Source organism: Mus caroli, chromosome 14 (genome assembly GCF_900094665.2).
Source record: "Mus caroli chromosome 14, CAROLI_EIJ_v1.1, whole genome shotgun sequence".
Lineage (NCBI taxonomy): Eukaryota > Metazoa > Chordata > Mammalia > Rodentia > Muridae > Mus > Mus caroli.
In genome coordinates this window covers 25607226-25625335 of record NC_034583.1, presented here as the reverse complement: position 1 = coordinate 25625335, position 18110 = coordinate 25607226, and the positions used below count along the sequence as shown (strand labels likewise).

Here is an 18110-nt window from a genome sequence, read left to right as displayed (position 1 = left end):
ACTCACTTTGTAGACCAGGCTGGCCTTGAACTCAGAAATCCGCCTGCCTCTGCCTCCCGAGTGCTGGGATTAAAGGTGTGCGCCACCACGCCCGGCCCCTTTTACCTTTATAAACTGCCATTTTCCTATGTGTCAAGTGTGTCTCCTGTCTATCCAGTATCTATCCACGCTGGGACAAAAATACCTCTTCTCCCTCTCCCTTGTCCCCTTCCTCTTCTCCCTCTTCTCCCTCTTCCTCTGTTTCCTGTCCATGTCTCTTACTCCCTGCTCTCTGTCTCTCTGGGGCACATACATCTCCTTTGTGCTGAGAACTTGGCCTTGGGGGTCCTGAGCCCCTCCTTTTCCTTTCACCTCCAAAGCAGACTAAGGAAGGGTCTCCCATCCACAGAGCACCTGCTTTGTGCTAGGCACTGTTCCATCCGCAGCGCTTAACAAGGAGGCTCAGGGCAATGAGTGGTGTACACAGCTAAGAAGCAGCAGGTCCTCCCATGAGCCTCTTAGATGCCTACATCTCTACCCCTTCCCCTAAGCAATGGGATTTCAGGACGGGTCCCAGAGGCTCTGGGTGATGCTGCAGGCGGAGTGATGATTGTAGCATGGCAGGAAGCACTGGGCAGAGAGGAGCCCGGGAAGACTGAGATCCTCCCACTATGGGAGAACAGTGGGAAGGGGGGCTGTGTCTTCTTAGTTTCCGTTCCTGGATGTGTGCTGAGGGCTTCAAGGTCAGACAACTGGTGTCTGCGGCAAAGTGCAGTGTCGAGGGCAGGGGCCATTCTCAAGTCCACTGTGGTACAGAGGGCTGCCATAATGTGTACCCACACACTGTGTGGCTTAAAACACCTGACTCTGTGAGAGATCTGAAGAGCAGGGAGCTGCAAGATGCCCGTAGGACCTGCGGCCTCTGAGTCTCTAGAGAAGCATCCTGCCTTGCCTCCCACAGCCTCGTGTGACTTCCTTCCTTCCTTAGCATTTTTTGGTGTAGGCTGCAGTCTCTGTCTCCACTCCCAAAAGGTTTTCTGTCCCTGCGTCCCCTGCCTCCCCATAAGGATTCCAGGCACTGGATTTAGGGTCCGTCCAGCTTGAATTCAGTTCAGCTAATTGTATATGTAAGCACCCTACTTCCAAATAAGGTCAGACCAAGGTGCCAGCAGGCATGAATTCGGGGGGCGGGGGGAGACACTATCTGCCTGGGACAGCAACCCCCTCTGTCTGCTACTGTGGCCCCATGTCCATTTGTCTAAAGTCAGCAGGAATGGTGGATGCCAAGTTGATGAAAGTCTCAATCTGCTATCTTTCTGGAACACTCCAGAACAATGCTGCTCCCACTAAAAGTGTTTGCATTACTAGTATTTTTTTTTCTATAGGTAAAATCCTTTGTTTCGAAACAGACATCTCATGAGCCAAATAAAATATGTCTCTAGGCCAAAATCAGACACAGGCAATGAGCCTTGACTTGCAGCTTAGCGTGCAGCTTTAGAGCTATGGTCCATGTCTGGTCACCGTTGTCACCTCCTGTGCCCTTTCTGTTCCTTAGCAATTGCTCCTTCACTGGGGTCGTTGAGGCCAATATCTTTTGAAGGCCCCGCCCCAGGCTCTGAGTGTACTGACTGAGTTCCTGCCTAGTGGAGCTCAGATGGACTTGAGGCTGTCTTGTTCTGAGCATTGTTTTCCAAACTCCTGAGTCACATGAAGCGTTGACAGCCTACTGTCAGCAGATTCTGTCCCAGGGGTCTAGGTGGGGCTCCGGGACCAGCATTTCCAACAAGTTCCCTGGTGATGTTGATGGAGCTGACATACTGACCCAGAGGAAGGGTCTAAAGAGCAGCCTGGTCCATGAGTGTCTGGGCTAAAGCTTCCTTGATAGAGCACCTCGAACATGGACTTGGATCCCTAAGGTAACTTGGGTCAATCAATTCCCATCTCTTAATCCTCTGCCACCTTCCTCCCCACATCCTAAATTTCCTCTAGGGCTTTATATCCATCTTCATTTTGAGCTGGCATGGGACACACCTCCCCCATACCAACCTACAAGTTTGGCACCCTGTCACTGCTGAGGGCTTTGTCCACAGTCCTTGCTATCCCGAGGTTGTAGTTTCCATCACTGGCCAGGGTTTCCATTGGCCCCCTGCTAAGAGTGGTACCCTGGAGGGGGGTCTCACCCAGACTGGAGCCTCACTTTGTCATGGAACAGTGGAAACAGTGACTGCTCTGTGCCTCAGTTTCCACATCGACAGCGCACAAGTGTGCTCCCCATTCACAGCCATGTCAGGATACATGTCTCTGTTCGTGCTTGTGAGGTGCTGTGTGGCCATGCGAGATCCTTTCAGTCAAATGGCACTTCTTGGGGTTGGGGAAACATAAAACCTGTCCACTAGCTGTTCTGTAAATTATAATTAATTGTCAACCACAGGTCCTCCTCTGTGCTATCTAACATTCAAAGTTATTCCTCTCCTCCAGCTGCACCCTTGCCTGCACACCGTTCCAGCACAAGGCAGGAACTCACTTCCACTCTTTCTATAGAAAAACCCTGGCACTTTAAGAACTTCACACTGTTTGTTTGTGTCCTGCGAAGATTTGAATTAGGAGAACCACATCCTTTGTTGCCCTAGTAACACTTGAAGGGGCAGCAGGTGAACTCTCATCCTGTCACTCAGCAAACACATGCCCAGACCAGGTCTTCATGTAGGACCAGACACACAAAGGCAGGCACATTTGTGAAGAGCCACTGTGGTGGGTGGATGAGTGCCTCACACAGGTGTCAACAAAGTCAGGAAGTGTCAACTAAACTGTAATATTATACAGTGTGCATATCTAGACAGCCAGACTGTCCAGGTAATAGCTCTGGTGGGACAATGAAGGCAACTCCCAACTATTTCATTTTTAACCACTGTACAATGTATTTTTAGTAGACACATAGAGATTATACATTGTGGTGTGCTGTGTGGCCTTCCATCACAGTGTGTGTCGACAGATCACCGTAACTGCTGACCACCTCTTTGGGTTGAAGATATTCACAACCTCTCCACTAACTATTTTGTATTATTCACCTAATTGTTGTCACCGACAGTTACTCTTTTGTGCTATCAAACATCAGAAATTATTCCTCCTATCAAACTGCACCCTTTTCCTCCAAACCCTTTTCCCAGCCCCCCCCACCTTCTACCAACCAGAATTTTATTTCCCCTTTCTTTGAGATCATCTTTTTAGTTCCCACAAGTGAGGACACACTTTTTCACTTGACATGATGATCTCCCGCCCCACCCATGTTGCCACAATGACAGGATTTCATTCTTTTACCGGAAGTGCTTTCTGATCGGCCTAGTCAGGAGAAATGGCTGCTGATAGAGACCATGGCCTCTATGAGCAAGACTGAAGGTGAAGGTTGTTTTCCACGGTACCCTTCCCTGTAAAAGGAGGTTCTAGCTGAAGGTCTCTGACGCAGTGCAGTGGGATTTGAGTGAGAGATGAGACCCTTCTGCAGGTCATGTTGAGCAATGCTCTCAGCAGAAGAACCACAGAGCTGAAGTTACTGGTCCAAGCTTTCCCAGTTAGTGACCAATTAGTGACTGGAGAGCTGTGATCTGAGTCAGGTTTGTCTGAGTCCAAAGTCCAGACTCCTCATCACATATACATCCTTCCGTATCCCTCCTTCTCATTTCAAGTGTCTTGCGGAACACTAGTCTCTTCCAGGAGGCACCCTGTACTCCTCCTCCTCTGGCTCAAGCTGCCCAGTTTGGCTTCTGTAAACCCAGAACTGCCAGCATCTTAGTGCAGCTAGGGTCCTGCGCAGACTGCACCTGACAACATTAATCATCAGCGGGGACCCACCCACCCCTCCCCATGGTTCTATTGGTAGTTAGTTGCTGGGGGCCATTAATCCTCACCCCCATTCCTGCCACCACCCATGCTCATGCAAGTAATCCTAAAAAAACCCCAGTGGGTCCCACAGAACCCGAGGAGTAGGAGGGGGTCTGTCGGGAAGAAGAAGACTTCCAGAGGGAGGAGAGGGGCCTTCTGAGAGAGGGCACCGGGAATGAAATCAATCAAAAATCAACCATATCGAACCGGGCGTGGTGGCGCACGCCTTTAATCCCAGCACCTGGGAGGCAGAGGCAGGCGGATTTCTGAGTTCCAGGCCAGCTTGATCTACAGAGTGAGTGCCAGGACAGCCAGGGCTATACAGAGAAACCCTGTCTTGAAAAAACAAAAAACAAAAATACAAAAAAACAAAAACCAACCATATCAATGTATGGCTATGTATGAAGGAAAGAAATACTGAAATTTGAGTGTCTGAATTGAAAAGTGCCCAAAGTAAAAAGTACTCGTTAACTTTAGAAAGAAAATTTAAAATATTTCAGTGGTGCCTAGAGGTTGAGAAAAGACATGCTAATGTGTTCCAGGCTCTGGATTCAACCTCCCCACTCCCAAGTCCCTGGGCCCCCTCCCCACCACTTTACTAATGTTGGGGTAGAAATACTTGGGATCTCATGGGCTGCATAAAGCATGTTATTAAAATACTCTTTACCTGGTATTATTCAGTTTCTTCTTTTGTGGATGGTGGTTCCTAGCAAGCAAGTCACCAACCACAACCTGCTTATGGCTGTTGCTCCCAGGGACACTTCCCCAAAGGACACCCTCGGAGTTTCCTACACCAGCTCCTGTGTGGCGCTGAGAGAGTTTGAGCCCAGAGAGTAGGAAGCCAGGCTAAGAAGCAGGAAAGCACAAGCAGCTACTCTAGAATTTGCTGATTCTTCCACACTTGCAGGTGGGCGTTTCTGGTTTCAATTTTAGAAAGGACCCAGCTTTCTGGTGCTCGTCAGGCTTCTGGGACTGCACAGGGTTGAGCTGAGATGCAGGCTGACTGGTACCAGGTGCGGAGATAGGACCATATCAGCCTCCCTCCCTGCTCAGCCTGCTGCAGTGATCAGGGCTGCTCCTGGCATGTCAGACACACAGTATCACTCTCCTTCTACGGAGTGATCCTGGTGCTGGCTCCCTTTCAAGGTCAGGTCTTAGAGATAGCGGATTCCAGACCTCCAGTGTACTCCAAACTGCTGGCTGGATCAGAACAGGCAGCTGTGAACTCTAGGCTGGTGGGCAACTCTCAACAGCATCCAACCTCCCCAGAATAGGACATGCACGTCCATGACCCCAGCACAGCTCCTGACCCCTGAGCAGCCCTGCTGCCTGGTCCTTCCTTACAGCTTCCAGTATCTGGTTGATTCTGTGTGGTCCTATAGCTTTCCTCTGCAGGCATTAGCTAGAGCTAGCATCTGATACCTGCCCCTGGGACCTCCTATGAAGTAGGTTGAGCAATGGAGACTTGAGAGCCTGGTTAGTTACCTGGGTGAAAGCCCAGCGTTCTAGTCTACATCCATCAGCCCACCTGATGGAAGCCTCATGTGCATACTGCAAGAGAGAGGTTAGCAAGGAGTTACAGTGCTTTACTGGCTACTTAATTCATGAACATCTATCTCATGGGGAATGGCCTGCCCAGTGCCTTATCACTCTCAGCCTAGTATGCCAAAGCAGATTCCCCACTCCTTGACCCTTTCTTGTGTGTTTAGAGAGAGGCCTAAACTGGGCCTAGAGCCAGACACCCACAATACCAAGAACTCCCCATGAAATCAAGTGTTCAGGGACGGACGGGTAGGACAGGGTTTATACCAGGTTTACCAGGATACTGCTGGGGTAAGAGAAAAGTCTACATAGAAGATGCAGGACCCCCCCCCACCGAGGGCAGCCTTTTTGGGGGGTACCTAGCTCCTTCAGGCCTCAGAGAGCTAATCAGAGACAGAGTTCTGGCCTTGAGCTAGCTCAGGGTGTAGCTCTTCCAGCCTCTGGCTCTGGGATTCTAGCTTGTTGGAATGGAGGTTCCTCGCCTGTAATTGTGAGATCCATCAAATTCCACTACTTTGGAATAAAGGAGTTAGCACAGGTTAGTCCTGGGGTTAGTGAGATTACCATGGCAAGAGCTTAGCTTTCACATAAAGGATGCACGCACACAATAAAATCACTTAGTTCTCTGGCACCATATCCTGGTCTACAACCTCAGAAACCCGACAGCTATCATGTATGAATCATGAAGGAGTCATGCTAATTCTGTTTTTGAGTCCCACTCTCCCAAGTCAGTAATGGGAAGAGGAGAGAGCTCCATTTTCTGTGGTGCAGCTTCTAGGAGTTCAGAAAAGCACTATGGATTTTGGATCCAGGAGGTCATCTGGTATTTTCACCTGCAGTCATCTAGAGTTCTCTCTCTCTCTCTCTCTCTCTCTCTCTCTCTCTCTCTCTCCCTCTCTCTCTCTCTCTCTCTTTATCTGTTTGTTTGTATTGCATCTGCCTGGGTCAGGACCCTGAGGCCTGCCCTACTGTCAGCTAACTTCCTTGGTGGCATTGCATGGTCTGTGCCCTGGGATATGTCCTCTTCCTGGGGCACTGCCAGGAGAACAGTGCCTACCCTCTCTTTCCTTCTCCACTACAGATTTGGTTAGGAGAAGGGCATAGCTGGGACGCCAGCTCTCTGAGGAAAGGGAACCAAGGCACATTTCTGCTTCTAGTGATAAAGGCGAACAAACTGGCATCTCTAGACAGATTCCACCTTCCTCTTCCTCTGTGGTTAATATTTACTGTAGCTAAAGTATGGGACACAGCTTTAATTACCACACAACAACATTCTGCTCTGGTTCACTACCTGCTAGTCCTCCCTCAGTCTTTTCTTGAAGATTGGGTCTCTCAGTCACCATTCTAGGAGGCAGCTGCAGGCAGATCTCTGAGTTCTAGCCTGGTCTACAGAGTGAGTTCCAGGACAGCCAGGGTACACAGAGAAACTCTGTCTCAAAAATTCTCTCTCTCTCTCTCTCTCTCTCTCACACACACACACACACACACACACACACACACACTCCTGTGTGTGTGTATGATATCATATATATGATAAAACACACACACACACATACACACATCAGTAGCAGTTAATTAGCAGTTAACCTGATGTAAAGAATCTACGATGTATGGAAAAGGAGGTGTCAATTGAATTTATTTTCCTCATAATTCCTCTGGGAGCCAGACAGTTCCAGCAGTGGCCCCCTCTCCTCTCTTCTTTCTCAGCTCTCGGGTCAATGATCTCAGGGAGGCTTCACATTCTGTATAACTTCGAATAAAAATGCTTTGAGCCAAGTTGCAGTCAATATCCCATTTGCATCAGGTTTTAATTTGGTTCTCCTCGCCTGGTCACCATGAAAACTCCAGAGGCTGGCTGTAGTGGCTCATGCCTTTAAGCCTAGTGCTTAGGAGGCAGAGGCAACTGCATCTCTATGAGTTTGAGGTCAGCATACTCTACATAACCAATTTTAGGCTGGTCAACAAAATAAGACCCCATATCAACACCCCCCCCCAAAAAAAACTTCATATTATACAATCCAAGCAAGACAAAAAGTGCTGACAACCACACTTTTCTGCTTTCCTGAATTTAGTAAGCGGTGACCTGCATGTTATATATACCAACTAGGCGGGCATGGAGCCATGTACCATAGCCAGATGATAGGAGCCCTGCACTCATTCCCCCAGTGACACTGTCCTCTTATGACTTGCTCGGTGACTATACATGTGGTTCCCTGGCTCTTTGAAACCTAGCTGAAGCCGGGCGTGGTGGCGCACGCCTTTAATCCCAGCACTCGGGAGGCAGAGGCAGGCGGATTTCTGAAGTTCGAGGCCAGCCTGGTCTACAAAGTGAGNAGAGGCAGGCGGATTTCTGAAGTTCGAGGCCAGCCTGGTCTACAAAGTGAGTTCCAGGACAGCCAGGGCTATACAGAGAAACCCTGTCTCGAAAAAAAAAAAAAAAAAAAAAGAAACCTAGCTGAAGGGAGATTGCAGCACATGAGTGGTGTTTGCATTGACAAGTTTGTCCACTAGGTGGCACTCACACCATTTCTTTTTTTGTCACTTTCCACAGGATTGAAGGCTGCAATAGACTCTATGAATTACACTTAAGTAGCAGATCATCCTAAGAACAATCATATCTCCAAGGGCTGTCAAGTTTTCCTCCTTGGGCGATGAAGGTACCCAGGGCAGAACGAGGGGCTATCCCAGGCTCAGGCCATAGCACTGGCAATGCCTCTGTCCTTTCTCCTGTCCTGCCACGAGCTTCAGTGCTGGGAGACACCAACAGGGGCCTTCACAGCCATACTTCCTGTTTCTGTCCCCAGGTAATTAGCCTCAACCTAGTAAGTAAGCTATTTACCTTGTCTCAGGATCAGGATGGCAAGCATTGTCCCCTGATTCTTTAAGGGCAGAGATTGTACCCTGCTCTCACCAGGGCCTCTGGAGGCCAGCTCAAGATCAGACACATAGCAGGGGTTACTGAGTTTGAGTGAGACGGCTCCATGGTGGCTCTTGTTTCAGGTGGGGTCACTCAACCTTCCCTTCTTTTGTTCCTTCCTTCTTTGTCCATGCTGGCCTCAAAATGGTAATTTTCCTGCCTCAGCTCTGTCACAGTGGAAATTCCAGCGCTTATTGCCATTCTGGTCTACAACTTTATCATTACTATTCCTTTTCTAGCCACAAGGCCCCTGTCCGGAGCCTCTGTTGGAAAAGGTAGTCGCATAAAGCTCGGCCCGGGGCAGGCTGACCTCGGAGGTACAGGTTCCCCTTCTGCCAGCTGTTTGACCTCAGGTGGTTCACCTAACACCTCTGGGCTGCCACACCTTAACAGGCTATAAAGGGAGTGGAATATTTCTAGCTGTAGCCGAAATCTCCTGAGTCCCTGGGACTAGGTTGGTAGGAAGTCTCAAGACTTCAGAGCCTCTGGAAAGAGAGGAGGAAGGAGAGCCACCCCAGGGCCTCCATCAGCACCGGTGTTGAATTCTCTCTGCTCGGGGATGTGCAGTGCTTGGAGCACAAGGGGGCCCCTTACCCACCTCTTCTGCTTTTCCAGAGTGGCCTCAGTACCAACCTGCTTCCTCCTGAGGTCCTAGGAGGAGCTGTGTATAACAGAAGCAGTAATAGCAGATATGAGCAGATCTGAGAGCCCCACAAATTGGGTGCTCAGCCAGGCAATCGTTTCTGTGCTGGGAAAAGGGTCAGAGACCAAGCCCTCAAACCTCATAGCTGAAGCACACACACACACACACACACACACACACACACACACACACACACACACACACACACACACATTGTGGAGTGTTAAAAGAAACAGTCAGGTCCAGAAGGCTCTGCCCTCACAATGAACCAGCCCACTCGGGAATCATCTGTCATAAGAGCTATTTTGGCCTGCATCTTCTTGCACCGCTTTTGGCCTGTGATGCTTTATAATACCTAGGGGTCCTGCAGGTTTCTTGTTGTTGGAGGCTCAAAGGTCCTTGAGCCCACAGACCACTCCGGAAAGACAGGAATGTTAAACACACAGGGCCTCTTCTCAAGGAGGAGGTAAAACACCTGTTTTTCTGCCCGCAAGGCTGGGAGTGGATTTTGTTAACAACTTGGTGACTTTTTTGCTATTGGCAGAGGCAGACCTCACCCACCTTTTGCCATAGATTCAGACCTCACCCAAATTCCCCTGAATGGTTATTCAAGGTTTTTACCTCCCTAGATCTCTACCCATCCTTAGGGGAGATGCCACGTGTGCTTCATGGCTGGCTGACCTGGGCAGTCTCTTGGAGAATCTAGATTCTAGGCTTTTTAGCTGTAGAACCCACCCTAACGGTCACACGTACTTTGAAGAGAAGTTTTGATGTAGTCACACTACGCTTTATTGTGAACTTGTAATTGGAATGATTGTTGCCTGGAAATTTTTTCCCAGATTATACTGGGTTTTAACTATGCTGACAGTGAGCCTCCTGGCATTAGACTCCCTGAAGTCTGATCCAGGCTGATGAAGTCAGTCTAGACTGGGTCTTTATTTTCATCTCTCTGAGGGTTCGCTTCCCTACCTGGATCCCTGCAGGGTCCCCTCACCCTGTTGTGTATGAGAAGATCCTTACTAGGTATAGTCTCTTAAGCTTCATCTCCTGGGCCCCAGAACCATGATCCGAACATACTTTATTAGTTAAAATGTTTGTGTGCATATGTGTGTATTCATATGTGTGTGTGTGCATGTGCATGTATATGCATGTGTGTGTTTGTATGTATGTGTGCCTATGCACACATGTGTATGTATGTGTGTGTGTATGTATGCAAGTGTGTGAGCTCAGGTGTGAACATGTCACAGCACGTATTTGTGTGGAGATCAGAGGACAACTCTTCCTGTCAGTTCTCTCCTGTCACCCTCTGAGATCTCAGGCTTCATCGGGCCTGCATGTGAGCGCCTCTATCCGCTGAGCCCACTCTCCTTCTGTATGAATCTCCCAATCCGTGGGACTTAGGTGTGCCTTCAGAAAACAGACTGAGACAGAGCTTCAGCTCTTCTGGCTGGCTGTGCACCAGGGCACAGCTGCTGCTTTTTCTAATCTCCAGGGTCTGTTTCTGGGAAACAGGACTAAAGCAGGTCTTGAGTATTGTGACAGGCAGGACAATGGCTCTCACAATGTCCACGCTCTTACTCTCAGAACCTTATAAATATATGATTTATGTGATAGGTGGAATAATAGGTCACCAAATATCCATTTGCCAATGCTCAGGACCTTTAGAATATATTTGCTTTCTGTGACAAAAGACCCATCCTTCTAGACAAAGAAATCCTTGCAAATAGCTCTGCCCTAGATTAGGGACACAGAACTGGTGGCTCCCCTCCCCCAACTCATTCTTGGGGCACATGTTCAGTGCCGTTCTCTCAATATGGACAGAGTACAGTCAGCTCCACTATGCCCTCTGGCCTTGCCTGGCCAGCTGCTTCCCAGGCCCAGAGACTGCACCTCGGCCTTGCCTTCCCCACGCCCCTAAGTCCTCACTCCCCCAGTCAATAGAGCCTTCCTCTTCTCTACCTTCACTGCAGACTCTTTATTCATGTCTCACAGGGAACTAAACCTTTCTTCTCTTGCCCAGTGGAGTTTAACTCAACCATAAAGAAGAATTTAATTGGATCGTCTGCAGAAAAAGATGGATACAACTGAAGATCACGATGTTAAGTGAAATGGCTCAAACTCAGAAAGGATAATATATTTTCTCTCATTTGTGGATCCTAGATTTTCATAGATGTAGAAAATCATATACACACATACATATGTAACATGCACATATCTACATATATACGACATAGAATAGAAATGAGATTAGGGGAAAGGGGGAAAGGCAAGGCCTTTGTCTAAAGTCCCAAGTCCCTCCTGCTTGTACTTTCTGAGTGCAGTTTTAAATCCAGGCTTGAGATTACAGTCATGTGCTACCATGGGCTGAAAGGTGTGCGTTTGTACTTTCACTCCACCTCTCAGAATTCCCAGGATGGCGGTCGGCAGATCTCTGGCCCCAGCCTGGGCCCATCTTACCCCTTGGTAGACAGCAAGAGCCTAGTTATTTCCTTGTGGTGTTTGGGGTGTCTACTGCACCCATCAGTGTTTGTATAGGTACTGGCTCACAGACTCCACCCATGGAGAATCTTAAATACTCAATGGTTCCCAGAAGTATCTTGTTCATGCTCCCACCCCCTACAACCATCCCTCCCATCACGCTGGTGGCCTCTTTCCTCCAGTCTCTGCAGCTCTCCTCAAAGGCCTCTGTCACAGACATTTTTGGCCCTTATATCTTATAGAGATAAGCCAGAAATGCCAGGGTTAACTCCAAAGGGTGTATCTCTCAAGAGCTTGCAGGCGGTAGTTGGTAGGATGCCTCCAGCCATCCATTACCTGGATAAGACACCTTTCAGGCCCACCCCGCCTCATCTCAGATGGCCCCAGTGAGGCAGAGCTGGGTGTCATTGTATCAGGCCACTCATGAACACACCCTGGCTGGTTCTTTCCCTGTGCCCTTCCTCATGTTCTGAGGGGACCACCTCTAGAATCCAGTGTTCAGATCCTGTCTCAGGCTGATTCTGGTGGAGGTCAAGGGAAATAAAAACCCTGGCAAAATGAGCCCTGCTGTGACACAGGCTCACGTCACAGACACATACTTAGCTCAGTAGGGACCACATTGAACAACCTGGAACTGTAAAAGCCTTTTTTGTGACTGCCAACAGAACAGTGGGTCTGGGGGGAAATTTCCCTCTCATTTTACTGTAAGTCTGCTTTGGGAGTCATAATAACCTGTATGATGGCCTTCTGTATTGGTTAGCATTTAACTGTGACCTTGTTTCCATATGTTGGTTTGCAGCCTCGCTAAGGCAGTGGTTCTCAACCTGTGGGTCTCGACCCCTCGGTGGGTCACAGGTCAGGTGTTTACATTACTATTTGTAACAACAGCCAAAATACAGCTATGAAGTAGCAACAAAGTAACTTTGTGGTTGGAGGTCACCACAACATGAAGAACTGTGTTAAAGGGGTGTAACAGTAGGAAGGTCAAGGTCCACTGCCCTAAGGCACCTTTGTATGTTTGCTTGGGTGAATCATGAGTGTAAAAACCAACATTTTCTCTTCTCTGAGGACTAATTATCCAAATAATAAGATTAAAATTTCTAATTTCTTCCCCCAGTTGTTCTAGCTTTGGCCCACATTTCTGCCTTAGCTTGGGGACAATATTAGCCCTCCTGTAAGACATAGGATTCTGGGGGTAGGAGCACAGTCATGCCCCAATGGGGGGCCACCAGGACCATCTCAGCACACACGGGCACCCTTTGGCTTACCTGGCGTAATCTCAAACAGGTGCTTTCCTGGGTCCTCAGGGTCTGGAAGAAGTTCGGTCACTTGTGTCCCTTGTAGAGAAATAAATCCCTGAAATGGAGACAAACACAAATAAGAAACCCGAGCGGTCTGGGAAAGGGCTCTTTGGAGTGGGGGGAGGTGCTAGGACAGGGCCCAGCCCTTCTCCTGCTGAGGCAGGCTGGGTAGCAGTGAGAAGGATGTGTGTCTTTTCTGCAGCACAGGACCAAGCACAGAGGACACCCTCTCCCCATCTGCACATTCAGAGGAGGGTGGGAGGGACTCTTCCAACAAGGGTGGGCGCAAGAGGGTGGGCCAGGACTCCCAGTGTAAGACTAGGCAAAACAAGACCAGAGCCAGGAGGACTGAGCTGGGTACTCCTGCTATTTCTCCCTGCCCCCCATTCCAAAGATTCACTGTAGGATCCCATGTGTGGAGCAAGAGTGGAGAGCCCTGGAGGTGACACGTGGGACAGGCAGCATCCAAGATCTATGCGGGTTCAATCTGCTGTGGTCAGGCAGGATGAGGCTTCACTCATTTCTCGTTTGGTTTTATTTGTGTATTCGATTAATTATTAGGAGATTATCACTGCCGTGCTGGAGATCAAACCCAGGGCCTCTCGTTCTCCAGGCATGGGCTCTGCCACTGAGCTGCATCTCCAGCCTGATGGTTTTCTGCTTTACCTACAGAACAGGAGTCACCAACATGCACAACATCACAGCCTTGACAGTGCCTAGCACAGCTGTCCTTTGGAATCCACGGTGTATTGGCTCCAGGACCCCCTTAGATGCTTTCTATGAAGCTAGGTCTATATGTCTGTATAATGGGACAGTAAGAGAGTTCCATAAGCTAGATTCCTGCTTGGTAAGTCCTGCATGCGGTGTTGCTTCTCTCACACACAGGCCAGCCAGAGCCCTCCTTACTCTCTGGAGGATTTCCTTAAGGCCACGCATGCTCAGTTTTGCTTAGCTCACACTCTAAGTGGCCTGACTACACACACCTCTATCCTCTCCATGGAAAACCCCGTGGAGTTTAAACTCCATTCCCATGGTCAGATCTTCAGGTTGAAAGCCTGGCTCAGCTTTAGATAAGCCATGTCCCTTCTCTGTACCTCAGTTGCTCTACCTGTGCATCCTAGGAGTTCCTGTTCTGAGCAGAAATGGAGAAATACCTGGGATGTCCTGAGCATAGGTCCTGGCACATAGTGAGAACAACCGTGTGTGCTTGGTTCTGAGACATGGTTCCCCATGTAACCCTGGCTGGTCTGGAACTCATCATGTAGACCACGTTGACCTTAATCTCATAGAGATCTTTCTGCCTCTGTCTCCTGAGTGCCCATGATTAAAAGTGTGTACCATCATGCTGAGCTGAGAACTGTGTTAGCGAAGCAAACCTCTCTATGACATCTGGGCTCCGCACCAGGTGGGAAAACATCCCAGGTGGGTGGCTCAGCGCCTGCTTCCACACTTCCCTTCCCAGTTCCTGTGCCTGCTAGCAGACGCTCTACTCTCGGGCCTGGACCATTTTAGTGTATTCCTATAATGTCCTCACAGTAGACTGTCCATCCTGCTGCACAGATGAGGAAGCTGGGGGTGGGCACAGAAAGATGGAAGATTAACCTGAAGAAGAGTCAAGTCATTTTTGGCAAGTTCTGGCTCTAGCAGGGCAATGGGAGCCTTATGTCTGCTGGCATCTGTGCCTCGGGAGCATATGGAGATGCCTCTTCTCATTTAAGCAACATCAAGGCGGACTGGAATCTGTACCCACAGAGGCTGGCTCTAGGGAAATTATAGCAGTAAGCCAGGGATCCAGCTGGTAATTGCTGTAACTGAATTACTGGTTGCTTTCTTGCTAGGGAGCCTGGAGCTACAGGGAATAAATTAGGACAGCAGCCCCAGGATGGGAGAACGTGCTCATTAGAGGGCGTGGGCGAGGTCCATCACTGGGTCTCGGCACATGCTGTTTCCTCTCCGTAACTGACACTGCGATGGGGTACATTGCTGTGCGTTTCCCCTCTGCTTCAGGAACTGTCATCCGCACAATGGGAGTAACGGTATCATCACTGACATCACTCTTTATGGAGGCTAGAGGGAAACGCAGAAATAGCTTCTGTAGTGGGAAATGGTCCATGGTTCCTGGCTCTTAGCCTACATGATTGACTAGAAGCTCTGCAGGGCAGGTGCTGCTATTGCTACCTCCCTGCACTAGAGGATGGGGTGGGGGGAGGCAAAGGGCAGAGTCCCATCTCTGCTATCACCTGGGATTTGAGCTGTCACTTCCTATCCTGCTCCCCATTGTGACAGCAGCTTCCCACCAACTCAGCCAGCTTCCGAGAAGCTGCTGTGGGAGAGCCAGACGGGGACTTTGGGGTCTAAAAGTCCCTTTGTACCTTCACCTAATCCCTGTGTGGCCCTATCACTGCAAGGGACCTTGACACCAAACCTGTGGCTTCACCCAATACCCCCAGCCTTCCCAAGGTCAGGACTGAAGCTTTGATCTGAGGGTACGGGAGTAGGGCAGGTTGTGGTGGCCCCAAGAAGTCTGCTCTCCTGTTCGGTGGTGTGGTGTGTGTTAACACTGTAGTGAATGTGTCTGTAAGTAACAAAGAAACATTCCTATAACAACCTTGACCTTGTCTCCCAAGCTACTGCAGAGCTTGTTGAACACAGAGGGCTTGCTTGTGTAGTCTTACAATACAGAAGACAAACAGCCAGCTTACATGTTTGCTGTCCTCTGTAGGACACAGGTCTCTTTCCTTCATGGCCATTTTCATGATGTCACTGAATGTGGGGTTGAGACGAGACTCACTCTAGCATTTGCATCATGCGGTCATCTCAGAATACCGGGCACAGTCAATGCAGCCAGATGAGAAGGGGTACAGATGAGAGCTGAATTCTCACCTTTGCTTTCACTACAATTCATTTAACAGAGGGTCTGGGTGAATCAATTGTGCACCACAGGCCTGCCTGTTCAGAGTAGCACGGGACTCCACCCTGGAGTTTTGAATTCTATGGCTTTGTAGAAAGTAGCCGGATCTGTAGTTCTGCTTAATTTGCTGATGTTGGTGGCCCCAGAAATACGCTGAGACCTGCTGCTCTAGAGTAGGCAAGGGTGTGTACCTTTCCTTTGAGTTTAGTCCTTACTTAAATTTGCTCCCATGCAGAATAACTCTCTGGCCCACTGTGGCAAGGCAATGGGTTGTGATCTACTCTAGAGAGGCGAAATGGGCTTCGGTTGAAATTCTGTGCCCTAGGCATGCAAGTCACAGGAACAATGAGTATCCATTTCTATCCTCTCAGATAATGCCCCAACCATAAAGTTTTTGGTATATTCCGGGGGAAGGAGGGAGTGTTCTAATGAGCATTAGCAAGGCCTCACTGGCCTTCTTAAAATAGTGTGGGGCTTAGGCTCTGGAAGGGGCCAAGCTCATGATCTGCACTAGAGTGGCATTCCTTGTTGAAAGCCTTGTGGGCACACAGAGAGAGTACACAAGCTCTGAGGCCCTTCATCCTTTCCCTGGGTCTGAACTTATCATGAGCATTGGCTGTCAGGAGGTTTTTCTCAGCCTTCATGTCTGAGCTCATCCCTACAGGCTGTAGCTGACTTGGCACATCTTGCCAGAGAACCCAGAATGCCCGACCAGTTCTAAAGACTGCACACAGAGAGCAGAGCTCTGGGAAGTGGGTAGGGCGAGCCTGCTTTTGTGTGAGAGTATATTTCATTGACAGCAGCAAATTAAAATGCTTACTTAAAACTCTATCATCTAGCTGGGGGTGGTGGTGCATGCCTTTAATCCTAGTATTTGCTAAGTAGAGGCAGGCAAATATCTGTTCGTTTAAGGCCAGCTTGGTCTACGTGAGTTCCAGACAGTTAAAAATACATAGACAGACCCTGTTTCAACCCCTCTCCCCAAATCCATCATCTATAGGATGTATTAAACGGAAACCCCAGAGCAGATCTTCCAACAGCCAATGCCCATGATTAGTTTAGAACTAGGGAAAGGAGGAAGGGCCCTAGAGCTTATGTGTTCTTGCTGTGTGCCCACAGGCTTTCAACAAACAATGCTACCATGAAGGAGAGACCAAAGGGGAGTGGTTTATTGACGAGGCTCACTTCTTATCATGTTCCCTCACAATGGGAACCTAAGGTGTAGTGTGATCCTTGGGGGCTGTTGGAAATTCTGAAAGTCGGCTATATCAGATTCCGTGTCTATTGGTTATCTATAGCAACCCAACACACCCAAAACTTAGCCTAAAACTGTAGTATCAATTTATCCAATGGCTTCTGTAGGGCAAGAGTTTGGAGGCGGGTTAGTTGAGCAGGGGAGGCTTTTTAAGGAGGCAGTGAAAATTCAGTGACCTGAAAACCTGAGGGAGACCAGTGGTACGTTTTCCAGCTGGCTCGTTCAACGGAAGCTACAAAGCAGACCCAGTCCTGAGGGTCAGAGTAGTGTGCGAGTGACACACACGGTGTGTGTGTGTGTGTGTGTGTGTGTGTGTGTGTGTGTGTGTGATTGATTCAGCTCCTCGGAGGGAAATGTACTTAGTGAGCTTGAGAGCAAGGACTCAGAGAAAAGATCCTACAGACGGAACTAAAAAACTTTTATTCTTTTATTTTCATATATGTATTTATTGTGTGTGTGTGTGTGTGTGTGTGTGTGTCGTGTTGTGTGTGGAGGTCAGAAGAGAACTTGCAGGAGTAACTTCTCTGCTTCCAGAAAACTTACAGATCTGACAAGCACTTTCTATAAAGTTGCAGGAACAAAATTAACATACAGATCAGTTACTTTTCTACACTCAAATAATAAACTTGCTTAGAAACTGGAAAAAAAAGGAACTGGTTTATTCAGCCATAACTTAAAAATGTAAATCTGAGGGAAGAGTTGGAAGGGGGCAAAGGAAAGGGTAGAAGGGGGTAAATGCTGTGCATGAGTTCTTTGAATAAAAATTGTAAATACCTAGGCATAAACGTAACCAAGAGCTGGAAGACCTCTACACTGAAATGCTAAGACAAGGACAAAGAGGCTCCAGAGACTGTTTGGTAAGTGCCTGCCGTGCAAGCACGAAGCCTTGAGTTTGATACTCCAGAACCCACATAAAGACAAGCACGCACAGTACTGTGTGCTTGCCATCCAGTGCTGGGGAGGTGCTTAGAAAACCAGAAAGGGCTTAGAATAAGGAGACACCTTCGAAACAGAATAGCAAAATTGGAGATCTAAAACTATAATGAGACATATTATAAAAGGACAATGAATGATCAAAATAAGATACTGACATCAAGTAAATCAACTAAACAGAATAGACAGTTCAAAAATAGACTCATGCCAGGCGTGGTGGCGCACGCCTTTAATCCCAGCACTCAGGAGGCAGAGGCAGGTGGATTTCTGAG

General features: G+C 48.7%; 1 protein-coding gene across 3 annotated transcripts in view; it reads right to left on the bottom strand.

Moving 5' to 3' along the window:
* Positions 1 to 18110, bottom strand: part of Arhgap22 (Rho GTPase activating protein 22) — a 154031-nt gene that overhangs the window by 60867 nt on the left and 75054 nt on the right. For all 3 annotated transcript variants that reach the window (XM_029469369.1, XM_029469368.1, XM_029469370.1), the window contains one exon: positions 12707 to 12794. In XM_029469369.1, the coding sequence (XP_029325229.1) occupies positions 12707 to 12794 (88 nt within the window). The remainder of the gene's footprint in view (positions 1 to 12706; positions 12795 to 18110) is intronic.